This window comes from Dipodomys spectabilis, unplaced genomic scaffold (assembly GCF_019054845.1).
Source record: "Dipodomys spectabilis isolate Male_0828 unplaced genomic scaffold, ASM1905484v1 ptg000049l, whole genome shotgun sequence".
Classification (NCBI taxonomy): domain Eukaryota; kingdom Metazoa; phylum Chordata; class Mammalia; order Rodentia; family Heteromyidae; genus Dipodomys; species Dipodomys spectabilis.
Window position 1 is genome coordinate 1,822,396 of NW_024870726.1, and position 20,215 is coordinate 1,842,610.

General features: G+C 47.2%; 1 protein-coding gene across 2 annotated transcripts; it reads left to right on the forward strand.

Annotated features, from left to right (window-relative positions):
* The first annotated feature begins 4,887 nt into the window (after nt 1-4,887).
* Nucleotides 4,888-18,455, forward strand: Cops8 (COP9 signalosome subunit 8). 2 transcript variants are annotated; one of them, XM_042678803.1, is made up of 8 exons: nt 4,888-5,051; nt 5,995-6,065; nt 7,232-7,280; nt 8,283-8,415; nt 12,275-12,382; nt 13,538-13,600; nt 14,430-14,477; nt 18,407-18,455. In XM_042678803.1, exons 1-8 carry the CDS (start codon nt 4,974-4,976, stop codon nt 18,445-18,447), a joined length of 591 nt encoding a protein of 196 aa, XP_042534737.1. In that variant the 5' UTR covers nt 4,888-4,973; the 3' UTR covers nt 18,448-18,455. The 2 variants fall into 2 exon arrangements, with proteins under 2 accessions (XP_042534737.1, XP_042534736.1); XM_042678802.1 differs by lacking the exon at nt 18,407-18,455 and adding an exon at nt 15,159-16,392.
* Nucleotides 18,456-20,215: the final 1,760 nt, after the last annotated feature.

The following is a 20,215-nucleotide window of genomic DNA, read 5'->3' on the forward strand; positions in this document are numbered from 1 at the left end:
TCACATCTGAATTTGATGTGGCCACACCTTTCCCCACCCATACCCTACATAAGGCCTAGCCCAGGCCCAGACGCTCTCTCTCTCTCTGTTCGTTTCTAGCTCTCTATCCCTCTTGCTCTTCTTTTCTAGCTCTTGCTCTTGTTTTCTAGCTCTCTCTGCTCTCTCTCTGCTCTAGCTCTTTCCTCTCTCTTTCCCAGCCACGTGGAGTGCCAACCTTGCCTGGTCCCAGCAGGTCTACTGAATAAACCTACCCCTTACCTGAATACCACGTGAGTGCTACTGTTCTTACCCCTCTCTCTGCTCTTTTCTAGCTCTTTCCTCTCTTTCCCAGCTCTCTCTCATTCCCAGGCCTTTCCCAGCCACGTGGAGTGCCAACCTTGCCTGGTCCCAGCAGGTCTACTGAATAAACCTACCCCTTACCTGAATACCACGTGCGTGCTGGTGCTGTTCTTACTCGGCTACCTCTTTTTAAAAACCTAACAGTAACTAACAGAGACCTCACTGGATTGAGATCACATCTGTTAAATAGGATACCTCAACTCTATCTTGTTTTGTTGGAGACAAATCATACTTTTACGGTTCCCCTTTCTCCCCCAATTATCTGAAAGCAAATAGCAAAGGATTATGTCTGTATAGTCAGTTTGTGTTCTTGCAATGCTTTTCCTATTTGCCACTGATTTTATGTGTTAAGTTAAAATCGCAAATGTTTGAAATAAATAATTTCTAAAAATAAAAAAAAAAGAATTACCATGTCCCAGAGCCCCGAGCTTAGCCTGCCAGTCAGAAGAAAGAGGGGGGTCATAAAGCCAGGAGGACAAGGAAGGGAGAGGGGAGGAAAGGAAAGCTACTCCCAGAACAACTTACATACTTAGTGAGCATTCATGAGGTCTACAGTCCGGTTTTAAGCACATCCTCTGCTCAGTAATCAGAGTGCCACACACTCTGACACACACAGATTTATAGCTACAGAGGAAAACCTTCTACGCATGTTGACTATCAGCCTAGGGAGGTGAGTACTGCGTGTAACAAGGGCCTTTCACCATGCTGTCCTAGAATCTTTCCCTGCCGCTGTTAGTTCCCCAGACTTCCTCCTACAGCAAGGCTTCTTCCACACTTTATCCAAGACCCTTGGCTCTGACCTGACATCATTTTTCACACATCTTCCTTCTTCCTCCAAACATTCCTAACAATTTATCTGTCCTCAGCTCCAGCCAGCCTTTCTGGAGTCATGCAAAACTCCTCTTTCTCCCCCCCCCCCCCTCCGCCCCTCTCCTTCTCTCCGCCCCTCTCTCTCTCATCTTTTAGTCAATATTTGACGCTGGGCATCTATAGCTCATGCCTGTAATAGTAGCTACCCAAGAGGCAGAGATTTGAAGATCACAGTTCAAACCCAGCCCAGGCAGGCAAGTTTGAGAGACTCTAATCTCTAATTAACCAGCAAATGCAGTAATTAGAACTGTATGGATCAGTGGCAAGAGCACCAGCCTTGACAGGAAAAGCTCAAGTGAGAGCGTAAGGCCCTGAGTGCAAGTCCTAATACTAGCACACACCCCAAAAATAGTTTTGAATAGTTTGCGGAGGACGTATTCAAAGCATAGGGAAAAGACAAGTTGTTTCACAAAATGGTATCCCAAACTCTTCTTCCGGAATTATATACCCAAATTCTCTGAGTATTTTTTTCCCAGCCAAGAACTGTGTATTTAAGGGCTGGAATTTCAGCAGCTGAAAACCTTTAAACTGCTATTTTTCTCCTAAAATGATCCAACTGCTGGGAAAAGCTTCCATTGAATATTTCACTGCCTCAAACACATCATTATTACCTACTAGACTTCAAAATCCTGCTCCTCAAGTTTATGTAAATGATCTTACATTCATGCTTCACCCCCTCCTCCTCTTTGTAACAATGGGTAAAACTTTGCTGTTTTATTCCTCACACATATCTCCAGTTACATTCACCACGTGTGTCACTCCTATTTAATGTTCTGTTACTTGGCTTTCCATCACTATAACAAACACCTGGGATAATCAGCTCATAACCCAAGAAGGTTGATGTGTCTCACAGCTTTGGGGAGTTCAATCTGTAAGCAACTAGCTCCATGGCTTTTGGTCCTGCCACTCACTTCATGGCCAAAATGTGGAAGAAAAGTGGAGAAGGGGGCCAGAGTTCCATTCGTCTTCAAGGGAACCAAAAACTATAAACCACCCCTGGGGTCTGCCTGCTAAAGGTTCCACCACCTGAGGACTAAGATTTCAACATGTGGGCCTCTGAGGGATACTTGAGATGAAATCGACAGCTGACAATTCCCAGAGGGATGGTTTTTTGTTATAATATTCCATCCAGAACATTATTAAACACGGTTATTTCCAGACAGACATGTGGATGATGCAAAAATAACCAGCAGTGGCTACATTCAACTACAGCATCTAGGACTTGTCTTTAATAAGAGCTCCAGGCAGACAGGGGAGTGTGTACATGGGTGGGGGCTGTGTATTCAGTCATTCTACCATGTTCACAATATCCCATAAAAAGGAACTACCTGTGGACTCCACATCTGAGACCAGCAGGACCCAAAGTGGCCACAAGATAAGGGAGTGATGTGGATGAGCGTAAACGAGGTGTTGACAGTCTCCTCTCCCTGCCTTTAAGGCTGCTCTTCCTCTTAGAACCCATACTTGTTTTGAACTCCGAAAGAAGGCAGTGGAGTCTCAAGAAACACGAAGGAACCTTGTCATGTCCTCTTCCTCATACTGCATCTTCGTATTAGCTACTAGGTTACGCCCATATCGACTCCATAAACGTAAACGACAGATCACAATTCTTTGAGTCCTGTCTTACTTGTCCTAAGTAAATTTAACCAGGGGAGTATTCCCAAAAAGGTTTGCTTACAAAGCACTACAATAAACACAGCTGAGTTCATTTGGCACAGTATTTCCATGGTTCCCATAAAGACAAAATCTGTGCACAAGCAAGGAATGAAGTAGGAGCTGCAGAATTTCTGTGATTACGAGTTGAATGCTCCTATATTTGCATGTGAAACTGATATTGCACGATATATACATGTCCAACTTCAGCCATAAAATATAAAGCGTTTAAATTTTCTTTCCTTTGGATATTAATTAGCAATTCTGAGCAGCAAGAAGTTAGGAGGAGAGATGCTGGGAAGGAAAAAAATCTTTAGATTTTATTACCTCTAGCAGAGTTTATCCAGTTTTTTTTTTTTCTTTCAAAACAGAGCCCTGAATGTTTAATTTGCTCTGGGAACCACAGATTATTAGACCCTCTTCCCCGGAGCCCTCCCGGGGTCTGTGAAGACCTAGGGCAACTCAGAATCCGGGAATTCTAGGGTGGTGCGAGGGGCCCTGAGGCCTTTGGATTTCTGGGGTCGGACAAGGGTGGGAAACCACGGGTGAAGGGGGGAGGAGGAAGGAGGGAGGAGAGAGGAAGAAAGAGGAAAGAAGAAGGAGGAAAGAGGAAGGAGGGAGGAGGGAGGAAGAAGGGAGGAGGGAGGAAGAAGGGAGGAGGGAGGAAGCAGGAGGGAGGGAGGAGGGAGGAAGCAGGAGGAAGGAGGGAGGGAAGAAGAAGGGAGGAGGGAGGAAGCAGGAGGGAGGAAGAAGGGAGGAAGGAGGAAAGGAGGAGGGAGGAAGGAGGGAGGGAGGAAGAAGGGAGGAGGGAGGAAGCAGGAGGGAGGGAGGGAGGAGGAGGGAGGAAGGAGGGAGGAGGCAGGAAGCCGGAAGCAGGGAGGAGGGAGGAAGCAGGAGGGAGGAAGAGGAAGGAGGAAGGAGGGAGGGGGAGGGAGGGAGGAGGGAGGAAGAGGAAGGAGGCAGGAGGCAGGAAGGAGGAGGCAGGAGGGAGGAGGAAGGAGGGAGGAAGCAGGAGGAAGGAGAAAGAAGGGAGGAGGGAGGAAGCAAGAGGGAAGAAGCCGGAAGCAGGGGGAAGGAAGCAGGAAGGAGGAAGAAGGGAGGAGGGAGGGAGGAAGGGAGGGGGAGGCAGCAGGGGGGAGGCAGGGGGAGGCAGCAGGAGGGAGGAAGCAGGGGAGGAAGCAGGAGGGAGGAAGGAACAGGAAGCAGGGGGAGGCGGCAGGGGGGAGGAGGAAGGAGAGGGGAGGCGGCAGGGGGGAGGCAGGAGGGAGGAGGCGGCAGGGGGAGGCGGCAGGGGGGAGGAAGGAGGGGGGAGGAAAGAGGGGGGAGGAAAGAGGGGGGAGACGGCAGGGGGGAGGGGGGAGGCGGCAGGGGGGAGGGGGGAGGCGGCAGGGGGGAGGGGGGAGGCGGCAGGGGGAGGGGGGAGGCGGCAGGGGGGAGGGGGGAGGCGGCAGGGGGGAGGGGGGAGGCGGCAGGGGGGAGGGGGGAGGCGGCAGGGGGGAGGCGGCAGGGGGGAGGGGGGAGGCGGCAGGGGGGAGGAAGGAGGGGGAGGCGGCGGGGGGGGGGAGGCGGCAGGAAGCAGGAGGGGGCGGGCGCGGACGGGCGCGGGCGGCGCGCGGCGCGGGCCGGGCTCCCCGGGGTGCTGTCAAGATGGCGCCCCGGCGCCGGGGTGGAGGGTCAAGGTCGAAGAGGGCGGCTGGCGGCGCCTCCGTCGGCACGTGCACTGCTCCCCACAGGGGAGGCAGCCGACCGCGGGCGAGGGGCGCTTCCGCTCCCTGAGCACCCACTACGCGCCGGCCGTGCCGCGCAGCGCCAGACGCGACCAGGTCCACGTCTCTCCCTCTCGCCTTGGCCGCGCGCGGCGGAAGCGGAAGCGGCTTCCGGCGCGGCCGGACGGGTCCTCCAGAGCACCGAGACGCCCGGCCAGAGCGCCGGCTCCCCTCCCAACCCGACGCCGCCTAACGACGCGACGGAAACAACATCGCGCCTGCGCGCAGGCGCTCGGCGGCGGCGGCGGCGGCGGCGGCTTCTACGTCATCGCAAGCGCGACGCCCCGAAGGGACAGCTGGGGGTCCGGCCCTCGGGGAAGCGCGGCGGCGAGTCTGGCCGGGAAGATGCCAGTGGCGGTGATGGCGGAAAGTGCCTTCAGTTTCAAAAAGCTGCTGGATCAGTGCGAGAACCAGGAGCTCGAGGTAGCTGCCGGAAGGAGCCTTGGGGCGCTCGGGTCTCGGGGAGGCGCCGGTTTCCAGGGTAACGCGGCCGGGCTCGCCGGCGCCCGGCGCTCGCAGGGCGGGACGGGCGGAGTCGGGCTGGGGCGACCGGAGGCCTAGACCCCCTCCCCCGACCGATTCGAGAGACCCGGGGACGAGCTCCCGGACCCCTGGCCGGCCCTGAGCATTTCATGCGTCCTTGTGCATCTTTGCTTTAACTCACCGACCTGCTCCGGACGTCGCCGGGCGAGAATGGGGGTCCTGGGTTCTGTTATTACTGTTATTATTACTGATAGTGCAGATCGCACACAGACTAGAAACAAAACCGAAGGAGCCTTCGTTAGTCTTGTGAAGTTGTACTCAACTAAGCCTGCTGTTCTCTATGCCAAATGGAAGTTGCGTTGTGCAACTGTTAAGGTTTTTCTTAGGTACTTAAGCATTTATAATGATGTAAAGCGAATGGGGACACCCGTGGAAGCAGCCGCCGGCTAATGGACATGAGTAGATCTGATGAATGAGACAAGAAATTACTTTGTAACTCAGCGGCGACTGTACTGTTCCTCACAGATATCCGCACGTCTGATAGAGTGGGCAAGATCGTGCCTTAGGAGTCTGTGCAAAGTCTTTATTTCCTACAAGAGTAAGATGACCTAAATCAAAATGTGAGAACTGGTAGAGGAATTTTATTTGAATGTTTTTGTATAGCAAATAAGATTGAGACCCAACGGGTTATAATGTCACAGCTGATGACATAGCCAAACTCACTGCTCAGGAGTTTAGTACTTAGAATTTCTCTCCTGCTCCTTCTGAGTCTGTAGTAGTATAAGATGGGCTTTCTCATTAAGAATTAATGTCATGTTCTTTGTTTATTGAAAGTATAAAATTAAATGAGTTTTTTTTTCCTCTCTTACTTTTGGCCTTCTAGGCCCCTGGAGGAATTGCTACCCCCCCAGTATATGGTCAGCTTCTAGCTTTATATTTGCTCCATAATGACATGTAAGTACCTATTACTTAAACTAAGAGCAGCAACTTCCTCTGTTGGGCTGAATTCTACATCAAAATAAACCACAGAACAGACACAATGAACTATATCTTTTATTGTAATATGCTCCAGGATTTCTGTTGGATCATAGTGAATTATAATGAGGTTCTTTTAAATACATTTACTTTACATACACCTTCTAAAAACTTCGTGGGTTGTTTTCTTTCTTTTTAAACAAGAAAGCACAATGTCAGTAATCATTGACCTTGTTTTTGCTTTTAAAAAGTTATGACCTTTGTTTGTTTATGTTTTGTACAGGGCTTGAACTCAGGGCCTCTCTTTGCCACTTCATTTTTTTCACTCAAGGCCAATGTTCTATCACTTGAGCCACATCTCCATTCAGGCTTTTTATGGGATAACTAGAGATGAGTCTCATGGACTTTTATGCCTGGGCTGGCTTTGAACTTTCACCCTCAGTTCTCAGCTCCCTGACTAGCTAGGATTGCAGGCATGAGCCACGAGCACCCCGCTGTTTACTTAATTTTAAATATAGTACACAGGACCAAAAGAAGCTTGAAAGGGGAAACTGAGGAAGCTGAAGAATTGCTTACCAGTGTCTGTGATGTCTGTGAGGTTTCTTGAAAGCTTTTTTTTTTTTTTTTTAACAAAATTTGTTTCCTTAAGGAAAATCAGAAAGCATCTATCCTAAAGAAAAGGAATCTCTTTAGTCCTAGTACACACTGATGGTTTCTGGTTCTATTTTGACTTAAATTCCTGCAAACCCTTTGTGATAGTGTTTCAAAAACTAACCCAGGATCTTTATTTTTTTAATCTGCTATCTTATGTTTGTTCTAGTACCTTTAAAAACTCCTCCTTGAGGCTTCAGAGAAAGATGTTTCTCCCACTAGGAGAAGGAATTCTAAGGAGAAAAACTGTGTTCCCTATTTACTGTCAGGATGTGGCAGAGCTTTTTAAGTGTATAACATTGTTTATCTTTGTATCTGCAATTCTGTATGTTACTTAGTTTGGCCGTAATTTAAGAGCTGGGTCTTATTTTAAAATCAAGTAAAAATGACAAAATAATACTTTGGTATTTTGAAATAGATATCTATATGTTGTATTGGAACCAGTAACTGTTTATTTACTGAGATTTTAAATTGCTCTTCTTTGTGTAAATTAGGAATAATGCAAGGTACCTTTGGAAAAGGATTCCACCTGCTATAAAATCTGTAAGTATTCTTTCAGTGCAACTTGTTTTTTTCAATACAGCAGTAGCATTCACATAAACAGCAACTTCTTACAAATTCCTCCTTTCTTTCCTATGTCACAAAAACTGTTGTTAAACTTGTATTAACGTTAAGATGTCAGTTTTTCCAATCAGAAGTTTAAAATTTCTATGGAATGGTATAGAAGTATATATTCAACTTATTGATCAGATTCTTATAAGCTGTTGCCATTATTAGCAGGAAAAGGAAACAGTGCGGGAGGGTGGAGGCAGTGGGTGCTGGTGACTGTACCTGCCTCATGCAGTTTTTGGTAGTGGTGCTTACTTTGCAACTTAAGTTTTTTATAAGTAACATTAAGATTAGTTTTGCTAACTAGATTTTCGATGGAAGAGTAGATGAAATAGAAGTGCCTTGCAAAATAGAATGAAGTTAATTTCTTTCCCTGACATCCTATTAAGTAAGAGTGAGAGTGAGTTGTTAACTCAGATTCCTTGGTAAACTAAAGAATTATTGAATGTATACATAGTTTCAGTATTAGTGGAAGCTATTCTAGGCAGTAGTGTGTGACTTCCTAGATTGACAGCCTGCTATTAACTGGTTGAGTATTTTGGGCAATGTATATATAAATACATATATGCATATATGTAAATGTACATACAATCTGATAATTGTCTATATAGGAAAATAAATGTAACATCTTTAGAAACAATAATACTTAAGATAATGATCCCCAGGCTTAATTCTGAGATATCATGCTTTAATTTACTGTTGTAATAAAAATGTGTATCTGATTATAAGTATTTTCTGTTACCAGTGTGCAAAGTATCTGAAAACCTTTTTGCTAATAGAAGAACAATTGCAACTCTTAAAAGAAATGTTGGTTTTATTTTTTTAATTATGCCACTAACAAGTTTCATGTTATTTCTGGCATTTTGTTTTAAGATGTAGTCACTGATAAATTACACGAGTTAGCAATGCTTTCAAATATAATACTGTTTCTTGTAGGCAAATTCAGAACTGGGGGGAATTTGGTCAGTAGGACAGAGAATCTGGCAAAGAGATTTCCCTGGGATCTATACGACCATCAACGCCCACCAGTGGTCTGAGACTGTCCAGCCAATCATGGAAGCACTTAGAGGTAGTGTTTCTTTGTGTTAAAAATTACATTGGGGGGGCTGGGAAGGTGGCTCAGTGGTAGAGCGCTTGCCTTGCATGCATGAGGCCCTGGGTTTGATTCCTCAGCACCACATACGAAAAAAAAAAAAAGCTGGAAGTGGCGCTGCAGCTCAAGTGGTAAAGCGCTAGCCTTGAGCTGAAAAGCTGAGGGACAGCGCCCAGGCCCAGAGTTCAGGCCCCATGACCGGACCCAAAAAAAAAAATTACATTGGGAGCTGGCCACCAGTGGCTCACGCCTGTAATTCCTAACTATTCAGAAGACTGAGATCTGGGGATCTCAATTCAAAGCCAGCTGTGGCAGGAGAGTCCATGACTCTTATCTCCAATAAATTGGAAGTAGCGCTATAGCTCAAATGGTAGAGTGCTATCTTGAGCAAAAAAAGCTCAGGGACAGTGTATAGTCCCTGAGTTCAAGTCCAAGGACTAGCAAAATAAAAATAAATGGGCCAAGTGTGGTAGCTCATGCCTGGAATCCTGGCTGTTGGGGAGGCTGAAACCAGGTTTGCCATAGGAAACAAGTTACGACAGTTTTCAGTCAGAGCTGGCCACAGTGGCTCACATCTGTCATGATATCTGTCTGGTACAGAGGAGGCCAGGATTTCATTTCAGACTGGCCTAAGTAAAATAACCCTGTGTGACTAAACCCTATGAAAGTCCCCAGATTCATGAATGCTGCCATATTTTCCTCCGTAGCATGCTGCCTGGTAAGAGTGGTCTCAGGACAGAGTTGAATGACTCCAGAGTTTAGTCTTTTGCATTTTGGTGTATTATAAACCTGTTTTCTAGTTCAGAACAATCACTGTCAAGCTTAGTACCAGTGGCTGAGAAGCTGAGATCCAGAGAATCACAATTCAGGTTCATCTCAGGCAGAAAGGTCCGAGAGCTTTCGTCTCCAGAATAACCAGAAAAAATAGGGCTTAAGAGGTCCAGTGTATCTGGACGCTCATGGCTGCTATAATCCTAGCAACTCAAGAAGCTGAGATCTGAGGATTGCAACTCACAGCCAATCTAGGCAGAAAAATCTGAGACTTTTATCTCCAAAATACTCTTTAGTAGAAAGCCAGGAGAGCTTTGGCTCAAGCTGAGCGAGAGCACAGGGTCCTGAGCTTAAACCCTAGTTCTAGCAAAAAATAAAAAGAAGGAACCGCCATTACCTTAGTCCATCCAGGGGCTGAGTGCTTTATAAATGAAAGAGGTTTATTTGGCCCACAGCTTCTGGAGGCTGAGAGCCTGGGATGGGATAGCTCCATCTCTTTGACCTCTCTTGAGTGCCCCTAGTGGTTGGTGGATGGCATCACAGTGGTGAAGAGAGCACGTGGTTAGACCAGAAGCCAGACAGGGCCAGGCTTGCTTTTTCCAAAAACTTGTTCTTGAAACTAAGTGGGGACCTGGAAGAGTGGCGTTGGTCTCTTCTGGGGGCAGTGCCCCAGGAGCTGAGCACCTTCCCTTAGGCCCTCCTTCTTAAGATCCCACTTTCTCATGGTCACTACACTGAGCGTTTCCAGCGTGCCCCTTCCCCCCTCGCCCCCAGCAATGCCTTCCCATTATGTTCTGAATTAGTTTTACTAGAAAAGTAAGGTAGCACGACTGAAGAGAGGCTCTCGAACAGACTTACCTCCCAGAAAACCTGCAAGGCTGGTAAAGCGCCCACGACTGGCTGTACAGGGGGACCAATGTCTCTGCAGCTGTGGAAAAGGGACTATCCCCGTGGATACAGGTTGGCTGGAGCAAGACGGAGCAGAAAGTACATTTCCTGACTGTTGCTCTGGCCTCTAACCTCCTGATGGAACCCCATCTGCCAAACCAGGGGAGCCTCGGTGCAAGAGGCACCGGTGGCCCACCTCTCCTACTGCCAGCACAGCTAGGAGGGCTGGAGGCGGGCTAGGGAAGTAGGGCACTGACTGCTCCCTGATGAGCAGCGCCTAGTAGGTGACAGACACTTAAGTGTGTTGAACACCCTCTGCCATGAGTTCAGACAGGGCCTTTCAGCACAAGCTGCAGAGTGGAGGGTCAGGACGCAGGCGTCAGAGTTCGTCAGGCTATGGTAAGCGTGCTCTGGGAGCTCCAGCCTTCATCCTTGCTCCTTTGTTGATCAACTTCTGCCTCCTCTATACTCTTCATTTTCCAGCTATGCCTCTTTCTGCTTCTCCTCCTCCCTGTTTTCTCTTCCACTCATGTTCTGTTGCTTTTTCTCTATTCCTGAAATCTGACCAGCCTAATTTAAAGAGTTACTTTAAAAATACGGTAGGCTTACCATATATTTTTTTTAATTGGTCCTGGGGCTTAAATTCTGGGCCTAGGTACTGTCCCTGAGCTTCTTTGTGCTCAAGGCTAGTGCTCTATACTTGAGCAACAGAGCCACTTCCAGCTTTTTCTGTGTAGTTTATTGGAGCTAAGAGTCTCACAGACTTTTCTGCTGGGCTGGCTTCGAAAACGATTGTCAGGTCTCAGCCTCCTGATTAGCTAGGATTATAGGTGTGAGCCACTGGCACCTGGCTATACTTACATTTTTTTTAGACAAATGTTCTTTGTCATTGCAGCCTTGTTTATTTTCCTCCCCTATGTATTGATCACCTTCTTAAAGAACTTTTTGCATTTAAAAGTCTGGAGGTTGGCAGAGAGAAGGAAGGAACAGAGTAGAAAGACATGGGAAAGAGCAAGTAATGGCTCAATGAGAGCTTGAGTGGCTCCACAGGAAAGGAAGGAGTGTGCTGAGTTCAACTGGGAGAAAACACAGTCTGAGGCTGGGTGGTACCCGATGCACACACACCAGCAGCATGTGTTCAGCTCACAGCTTGGTGGAGACTTAGAGGGATCTGCGTAGATAGACCAGGAAGGCCATGGCAATGTATGGATGGAGCTATGTGCCATCGGCGGTGAAGGAAGCTTGATAAGTTAGAAACTTACACTGCAGGAAGTTTATAAATGGACAGAGGGACACTGACAGAGAAGGGGTTTCAGGCCATGGGGAAGGAAAAAGCCCAAGAACAAGAATGTCTCACACTTGCCTGAGAGCCAAGGGGCTCCTGAAGTAGATGCAGGAGAACTTAGACCATGTCTGCAGGAAATTCCAGGGGACTTTCAACATGTTGTGGGGTTTAAATGTGTGTGTTTACCTACTAAGGAGGGAGTAAAATCCAGAATGTTTCCTAAGCATTTTGGCAGCCTATAGAGGAACCCCTCATGTTCCAAAAGGGGGTGGTAGAGCAGAAGGTGAGCTAGCTGGGTTCCTCTGGAAGGAACTGTCTCAGCTCTCTCAGCCTTGAATTTAGTGTGGACATCAGCCATTTCTAGGGAGGCATTTTTGTGCCTACTGCCTGGCACCCCTACCTTAGAATTGTTCCGGGGTGGAGTTTAGGATTGTGAGAAGAGTCTAGGGTTTGATGTAGGCATGGGTATAAGGATGAGTGAGTGCTCTACTTAGGAAGTTTGTTCTGCAGCTCTGGGGTAGCGGGTGGGGTCTGGGGGAAATCCTGTGTTAGATCCTGGAAGGATCTCTAACAGAAACACATGGGCTTTCTAATCGTTCACCCACTGTTTGTAAGTGAAATGCCAAAATACCAAGAATAAAATCTTTAAAAGGACTATCCTAAATACATAAGTATATTTAAGTAAATTTTCTGAGTGTTTCATTATATATTAACCATTTTCGCTATTTTAAGAGGCTCATGGTTGAGCCCCTCTGACAGGCTGGACACGTCAGTCTGTCTTTGAGCCAATCTGGTCTTACTCATAAACACAGGACAGCAGCAGTCCTGGCCTGCAGCTCTGTGGTTTTAAACACTGCTCTGTCCTCTCCCAACCCTCCACCTCTACCACAGAAGCCACAAGGAGACGCGCCTTCGCCCTGGTCTCGCAGGCCTATACCTCCATCATTGCGGATGACTTTGCTGCCTTTGTTGGACTTCCTGTCGAAGAGGCTGTGAAAGGTATGGGCAGCTTGTCACTCACAAGGGGCAAAGAGGCTGCAGTCCCTTCCTGGTGCAGTTGAGGGGAGATTTGCTTCTTGGGAAGGTGATGTGAAACATGTTTCTCACACCACTTCCTGCAAGGTTTGGACAAGAAGCACCTATAGTCTAGCACATGACTAGAGCAGGCACTGAGCCCCACCTGTGCATTGGTTAAGAAGATGCGTCTTCATTGTTCTCTTGGCTTCTGTTTAGAAATCCTTAATTCACCCCACTTTGAAAGACAGTTTCCCATATCCCTCTCAAGCCCTTTTCTTTCCTACTATTTCTTCCCCATTCCCTCGTGCCTGCACCCACTCCTGCTGCTAGAGTGCTGTGTACTCCTGCCAGTCGAATGCTGTATACTCTGTGTGCATATGGTGGACAGTTGGATTTAACAACTGGATGGGAGCTACATAAAGTTCTACTTCTTACTCTTCAGTGCCAGGCCTAGTGCAGTTCTGGACTTAGGTGGAGTGAGCAAGGCACTGTGAGGGTGTTATTTAGTGCTGGGAATTGAACCCAGGCCTTTGTACATGCTAAGCATGTCCTTTACCCCCAATCCCAGAACTCTTCAATCACACAGTTTCGTTCTCAGACAAACGTACTCATGACTGATGTATGGTTTATTGTCCCATAGATCCTGCAGTCCAGAGCCCATATTCCTGGCTCTTAGCAGATGGCCTGGGCACGGGTCCTCAACCCACCCCATCTGCCTTACAGCTGCACACTAGCCTTGGGGAAATCACTAATGCCCTCACCTCATTTTCCCACACTTGGTAAATGATGGCTGTAAAGCCCCACTTTATAAAGCTGTGATGATGGCGTGAGTTGGTACCCTAAGCACCAGCATCTTTACTGGGTTACTGAGAGGATGATGACAAAGGTATCGCACGTATTTTCCCATCTTTGCTTATAGTGATATTGACTAGGCTAATACTTTATAGTCTGTCGATTCAGGATTAGAGCAGATAGAGTGAAATATCTTTTAAGATAGGTTTGCATGACTTGGCAGTACACCTTTGCAGATATGTGAGCATTGAATTAAGCTGGTCAGGTCTACTATCCAAGTGAAGTGTAGACACCTTGTAGAACTTTTGCAGTTTCTTCATTAATATGTGAAACACATACTTTTAGGAATATTGGAACAAGGATGGCAAGCTGACTCCACCACAAGAATGGTGCTGCCCAGGAAGCCAGGTAGGCGGAGCCCCGGGCCCGACAGCACAGAGCTCAGAACTCCTACTCATGCCACCCCTGACTTGAGCCATGCAATAAGAGCTCCATAGTGGTGCAGGGGGACTAACTCACCTGCCAAATGTAGACATGGGACTTAGGCACTTAGAGCAGAAAGGCTCTTGAAGGTCTCCTAGTGGTACGTTAATTTTTTTAATACATTTATTTCCAATTCCAGGCCACTAGTGCTATGAGAAACTAATTTGTTTAAACTTTAAAAGTGTGTAATTCCTGTTTAAAAGACTATTATATGTTAGTTTTTTAAAATATTAACCTCAGTCTTGGTATTTATGGAGCTATTTCTAATTGTGCATATCCTTCAGTATCACTGACTTTATAGAAAGAAGTTAAAGATTCAGAGCTCCTTTTTCTTGTACTAGAGGCATATAGACTGCTCCTTTTAGCCTCTTTTTGAGGCCTCGGGTCTATAGCCTGTCCGTTGTTTGTGCCAGGCCTGCAGAGCCAGGTTTTATGCCCACTTGCATATGTTTTCCTGCCTCCACCCAAGTTCTCTGTTGTTTAAAATGCCATTGTCAAATCAGGTGTTAGTCTGCTTAGCCCTCTTACCCGGGTGAGAGCAAGCCCCAGCCATTGCAGGTGAGGAAGCTGAGCGTGTCAGGCCCCTGTGCGGGGAAGGGAGTGGGTCAGGCCCACGGCATGGGGAAGGCAGTCCCCTAGTGCCTGAGGGTGAGAGCCCAGTCCGTGGCTGGATAGCAGTGCTGCAGTGGGACTGGAGGTCCTAGCAACGCTCCTGGTGAAGAAGACTGCGGTAACCTCGCTTGTCTTTGTTTAGTTGCAGGTGCCCTGGATGTTTCCTTTAACAGGTTTATTCCTTTATCAGGTATCTGTTTTCCTGTGTTCATTTAAAACGTTTTGTTGTTGTTTTTTTATATAATGTCTGTATGTGTTTAAGCTCTAAAACACAGAGGTTAAAAGTCCTAACAACAAGAATAATAGGCTATAAATGCGAAGTCCTGGGCTCCCGTAACTTTGACCTGGAACAGTGGCACACTTCCGCCAGCCACAGACTTTGCTAACTTTGCTTGTGTCAGGCCCTGATGTGGATACAGAGGGTATCCCCCAGTTACTATGGCAACTCAGTGCTAGAATGCAAATTCCCTGAGGATGGATTCTTGAGGTTTGTGTTCATTAACAATGTCCTCTGCCCCTAGAGTTGTAGCAGGCACATGGATGCACTTTGTATTCACTCCCTAGAGTAATTGTCTCACGGGTGGGGCCTTCTCAAGCTCTGTGCTCTCCTGTAGAAGAGATTGCACCTTAAGCATTTTGAACCTTCGCACAGAACACTGACCAGCAGAGGTGACAAAAGAGATGTTAATGTCCAGTTTGGCAAACCATATGCTCATAGAAGTATAGATTTCTTGGCGTGATTTTGTCTCAAGTCAGGTAGCTGTAAGAGTCAGCTTCTTGTTAAATCAAAGGCTGGCTAGGATGGGTGGGTCGCCAGGTGGAAGCTTGGCCATGCTCCTGTCTAACTTGACATGTGTTTCTCTTCGCACAGAGCCTGCCCCTGTTCCACCCATCCCCAATGAACAGCAGTTAGCCAGGCTGACTGATTACGTGGCTTTCCTTGAAAACTGACTGCTTCTTCTGAGCTCAAGATCTACCTTCAGAGTCCTGTACAATGACAAACAGAAATGTAAATTTTTATTTTCAAATCTACCAGATGGAATGTGCACTCGGCATTCCTTTCTGAGTATGTGATAAAATGCGTATATAATATAAAGTATATTATATAGATTTTGTCCTTGAGCATTATGCTGAGTAGTTGCCGTAGCAGGCACACTTGTACCAAGATAGGTTTGGTGGCGCCCAGCAGGGTTACGCGGTTAGTGTGCATTTCTGAGTGACTCATGAAAGCTGCCCCCTGCTCCTGTGCACAGGCCGTCCAGCCATCTTCACCCTGCCTGCTGCTGGTGGGTGCACTTGGGGTTGACAGAGCCCTGGCCCTGGGCGGAGCTGCCAGGACTTGAGATTCACCCCCCAGTGGACAGCATGTGCTCCTTCCTTCCACCTCCAGAGAATCCTCCATGTGGAGTACACAAACAGCCGAGCCACAAGCAAGTGCTTCTTGAGGGAGCAGGCCCGATGTGCTCTGCAGACATTGCTGGCGCTGCGGGCCGGCCCTAAAGAAGGGGCGCAAGAGAGCTCAAGAAGTGTTACGTTCTCAATTGTCTTTGAGAAGAGGGCAGAATGGGGTGCAGTGCGTTGTGGGGGTGCGTGCACACTGGCACAGCACTGTAGCTCTCCTTCAGCCCCTTGGGCCTGCGTGCTCATCTCTCAGCTTAAGTTCTTCCTTTTGAAGAAACAGCGAACAAGCCTTTCATCTTTGTGTGACAGGTCCCTGAATAGTTGAAGTTGTGTAGTGTATGTTCAGGTGCAAGTACCCCTTAGTTCATTCGTTCTGCATTTGTTCAATAAATATTTAATTGAATTCTTCAACTGTTTCATATAAGATAGTTTGTAGAAACTTCACGATCTCAGTCTTTTGCAGACATATTCCAATTGTCATTACCTTTCAAAGTATGAATTTCATAAGTAGAAATGATTGCTGTAGTGACAGTTTCATAGTTCTTGTTTATTTGCATTTGTTTAATTGACTCAGTTTTTTCAACAGATGTGAAAATATCTTTTAAATTACAATTTTGTTTAATCCTAGTGCTGCTAAATCTTGTTTTCCAGTTGAAAAGTCAGAAGCTCAAATAAAGGTGGTGGTGGTGCCGTTTTAAACTCCAGGAATTAAGTGCTAATTGTACCCGGGGCGGATTGGAGTCAACCTAGATGCTCATTAGTAGGGTGTTGGTTGGTTAGAAGGTGGTTTGCAGTGTGGACTGCAATTGCAAAAGGCACGAGGGGACTTTATGCTAAGTGGGGAGACCCAGAGGAAGTAGGGCCAGTTGCGCAGTGATGGAGCGTGACTGGAGGAGAAAGATCGCAGCGTGTACACACACTAGTTCAAAGAGCAGGGATTGACAGGTAAGCCAGCATGAAATAGAGGTGGTTCTCACAGAGGAAGAGACCAAGCTGCATGAGGAAGGAATGACCACCTCGGGTGAGCCCCCAACACTGTGTCTCCAGTGTACGTCGGCAAAATGCCTTCATGCAGGTGTGCCTCCTGTCGAGGCATACAGTCTGGTCTTCATCTCCCAGGGCTAACAGCAAGGCCACGGTCGTGATCGTGACATCGGTAGACATGAGTAAGCTTCGGTTCCATTGGGAAACTTTTTCTCTGGAAGCGGTAACTTCCTGCCTCTGTCCACCTGAAAAGGCCCAGAATAATGACTGCAGTGAGAATGGACATGGCTGCGCCACTAGTACCTGGAGGTCCAGGGCCGCTGACCCACAGTGTGCACCAGGTAAGGAGGCCTCTGGAGACACTGGGTTCTGGCAAAGGCCCGGGCCACCTTGAAGGGCTCCCCGTGGCCTGAAAAAAGTTCAAGTGTGTTTATAAACCCCAGCTTGTAACTAAAGTAAAATAACATCATGGTGCAAGAAGGGTAAGAATATGAGCCTGATTCCATGGCCCTGGTACTGATCAGTTTTCAGAATACCAAATTGGCAGGCTTGTCACCAAAGCAACAAAGCTGGGCTGGCAGTGTCAGACAGCTGGAGGACACAGCACTATGGGAGAGTTCCTCTAGGAAGTGGAGGGTGAATTAAAGCGTTGGCGCTTGGCAGCCTGCCTTGGGGACTAGTGCCCGTGGCTGCTGAGACGGTGACAGCGGATGTGGCACGCACCGTGGCCCTCTGGCTGCCCCGCATCGTCACGGCACCCAGGGGGTCCATTCCATGTCCGGCTGTTCTGGCACTGCACCAGGGTCCACATGCGTTTCTGGGTGATGGGGCGGTCCCTAGAGCAAGCAGTCAGCGGCCTGACAGTGAACAGATGCTCCTCCCTGTGCCCTGGGCACAGTTCCACGTATGTTCTATAACTGAGTCTAAAGGACCCTGCAAGGTGGAGCCGTGGTTTCAGTGGAACCACTCTGCACTGAAGCTTTGGGTATTTTGTTTTGTTTTTTGCCTTCCCAGAAGCTGGCTGTAGTGGCATGAGCATGTGATCCAAACAGTTACAGAAATGCAGGTGGTGACTCGGGTGCATGCTGAGGCAGGAAGTGAGACCCTGTCCCAAGAGTCATTTGTGAAAAACGGCTGGAGACATAGCTCAGTCATCCAGTGCCGGCCTCGTAAGCACAGGGACGAGTTCAAAACCCAATATTCTCAGCTACGTATGGTGACAGACTTCTGTGATCCCAGATAAAAATCTAAAATCAGTTATTTTAGCTTCTACCTTGAGAACTTAGAACAAATTATATACCTCAGGAAAGCAAGGATAATCTTGTCAATGAATACAGAAATTAATGCAATGGAAACCATACAAATAATACAGAAAGTCAATGAAACAAAATGCTGTTCCTTTGAAAGTGGAATAGTTGATTGCAATTCTGAAAAGAACATCTGGAACGTACTTGGGCAAGTAAAGAGGAAGGTGGAGAACAGGAGAGGGTCCAGAAGGAAACGGGAGAGTCTACTCATGCATCAAAACAGTTAGTGCTCAGGACTAGCGCCTAGTGAAAAAGGATCAGTAGACCTGTGCTGGTAACAGATGCAGAGATCTCTTGGCTTGATTTTGTCTCACGTCAGGTAGCTGTAAGAGTCAGCTTCTTGTTAAAGGCTAGGATGGGTGGGTCGCCAGGTGGAAGCTTGGCCATGCTCCTGTCTAACTTGACATGTGTTTCTCTTCGCACGCAGAGCCTGCCCCGTTCCACCCATCCCCAGTGAACAGCAGTTAGCCAGGCTGTTAGGTGCAGTAGTGGAGATTAGCCTCATATCTGACCCATGAATTACTTAGAAGCAGCTTTTAAAATGAGTAGATTTGGGAGCATCCTTCAAACTCTCCTGCCCTGGAGTCCTGACTGATCTTGTTGACAGAGAACGCAATATACGATTTCACACCGAAGTGTACCGGTACTTGCCTAGGCCTAGGATAGGGCTTATCTTCAGATGACCATGTGAAAGCAGCAAAGCTGCCCATCCACTGCCAGTTTGAGAGGTGACCTAAGCTCCTTTGCACATTCTTGACAAAGCTGTGGTGTGCATATACTCCCCTCACCAGAGGGAAGAAATGAAGACCCCCCCCCACCTTCAAATCTGAACCTCTAAAGTTATCTACAAAATGAACCCTTTCTCTTTAGAAAGCTAGCCGCCTCCTGCACCTACAATTGTAGTAACAAAGTAATTACCATAATGGCTATGGGCAGGGCTCATCAGTGGATATTAAATTGATGGATAACTTGAGAACTATGAATACTTCAGACCTAGACTTCCTCCATGCAGAATTTTCTAAAGAAGTATGTGAACGTTTTAATGAACAAGCCAGTCAGGGCCTTCAAACGCTGTCTTTAGCAATAATGGGCCACATCAGTGTATTACTTCTGCTACGTGTGTGTCCAAGATGGAAACCCTGCACTGATAGTGAAGAGGCACCAGACAAAGGACATTTCACACAGCAGCCAGCCCATCATCCCCAGGAATGCTAGTTCTATGACAAAGACTTGAAACTTCCAGCACAGCAGCTACAGAGGCATTGCTATAAAGCTCATTCAGGAATTTCTGGGTGAAGTCTAGACTTGTGAAGAGTTATCAAACTATGGCCCATGCACCAAATGTATTCGCAGATAGTTTTATTGGAGCACAGCCACATCTACTTATTCATTGTTTTGTATGGCTTCCGTCTCAGCTGCACAGCTGATGGGCTTGACAGAGACTATGGCCTGCAAAGGCTAAAATACCTTCTGGTTCTGTATTAAAGGAAGTTCTCCAACCCTTGAAGTGGGTTCTTCTAATCAAGGTTGATTTTCTTGATCTGGTTGTTTTTACTGTGCTTGTAGAAGATACATGTATTTTAGGTAGATTGGTAGTAACACTAGTCTTGTAATTTTATCAGAAAACCAGATACAGAAAACCATGCTTCTAGACTGTTCTTGGTTGCAGTACACCATTGCAGGTGGTAATACTCGAAACAAAACTCCTGACTTTGTTAGTCTGTGGCCCGGATTGAGAATTACTGTTTGAGCTATATGAAAACAAAATGCCTACAAACTTGTTCGTTGTGTTAATTTCAAAACTGTGAGATGTTCAGAAGGGGGAGAAATGTGGATTCACTATAGACTTTGGAGTTTAATGTTCATGTGAATATTCAGAGCTTATATCTGTTTGTGCTAAGCAAGTTAACAAAATAGGGGATACCTACTTCCCAAGGTAGAACAACCAGAATGCTGTTTAAATTAGTACTGAAGCCTTTACTGTACATTGATGAGCTGACATAAAGTAGAATATCCCTGAAGACCAGAAACAGCGGTCCCTAGCACTGGAGCCTGTGCCTGTGTGTGTCCTGGGCCACAGACTGCCCCCCTCCCCGCTCTAAGGTACATTGGGCCACTGATGGGGAAGGAGCAAGAGACAGAGGCAGGTAAGTAAGACCACTGACCTCACAGAGTCCACCTCACAGGTAAGAGAGCGCATAGCAGGAAGTCCTCCCCTGAAGGAGGGCTGTCGAAG

Coding starts and splice junctions, on each gene's coding strand:
- Cops8 (XM_042678802.1), top strand. CDS start 4,974: ATGCCAGTGGCGGTGATGGCGGAAAGTGCCTTCAGTTTCAAAAAGCTG. Junction 5,052..5,994: donor GCGAGAACCAGGAGCTCGAG/GTAGCTGCCGGA, acceptor TTGGCCTTCTAG/GCCCCTGGAGGAATTGCTAC. Junction 14,478..15,158: donor CAGGTTTATTCCTTTATCAG/GTATCTGTTTTC, acceptor CTCTTCGCACAG/AGCCTGCCCCTGTTCCACCC.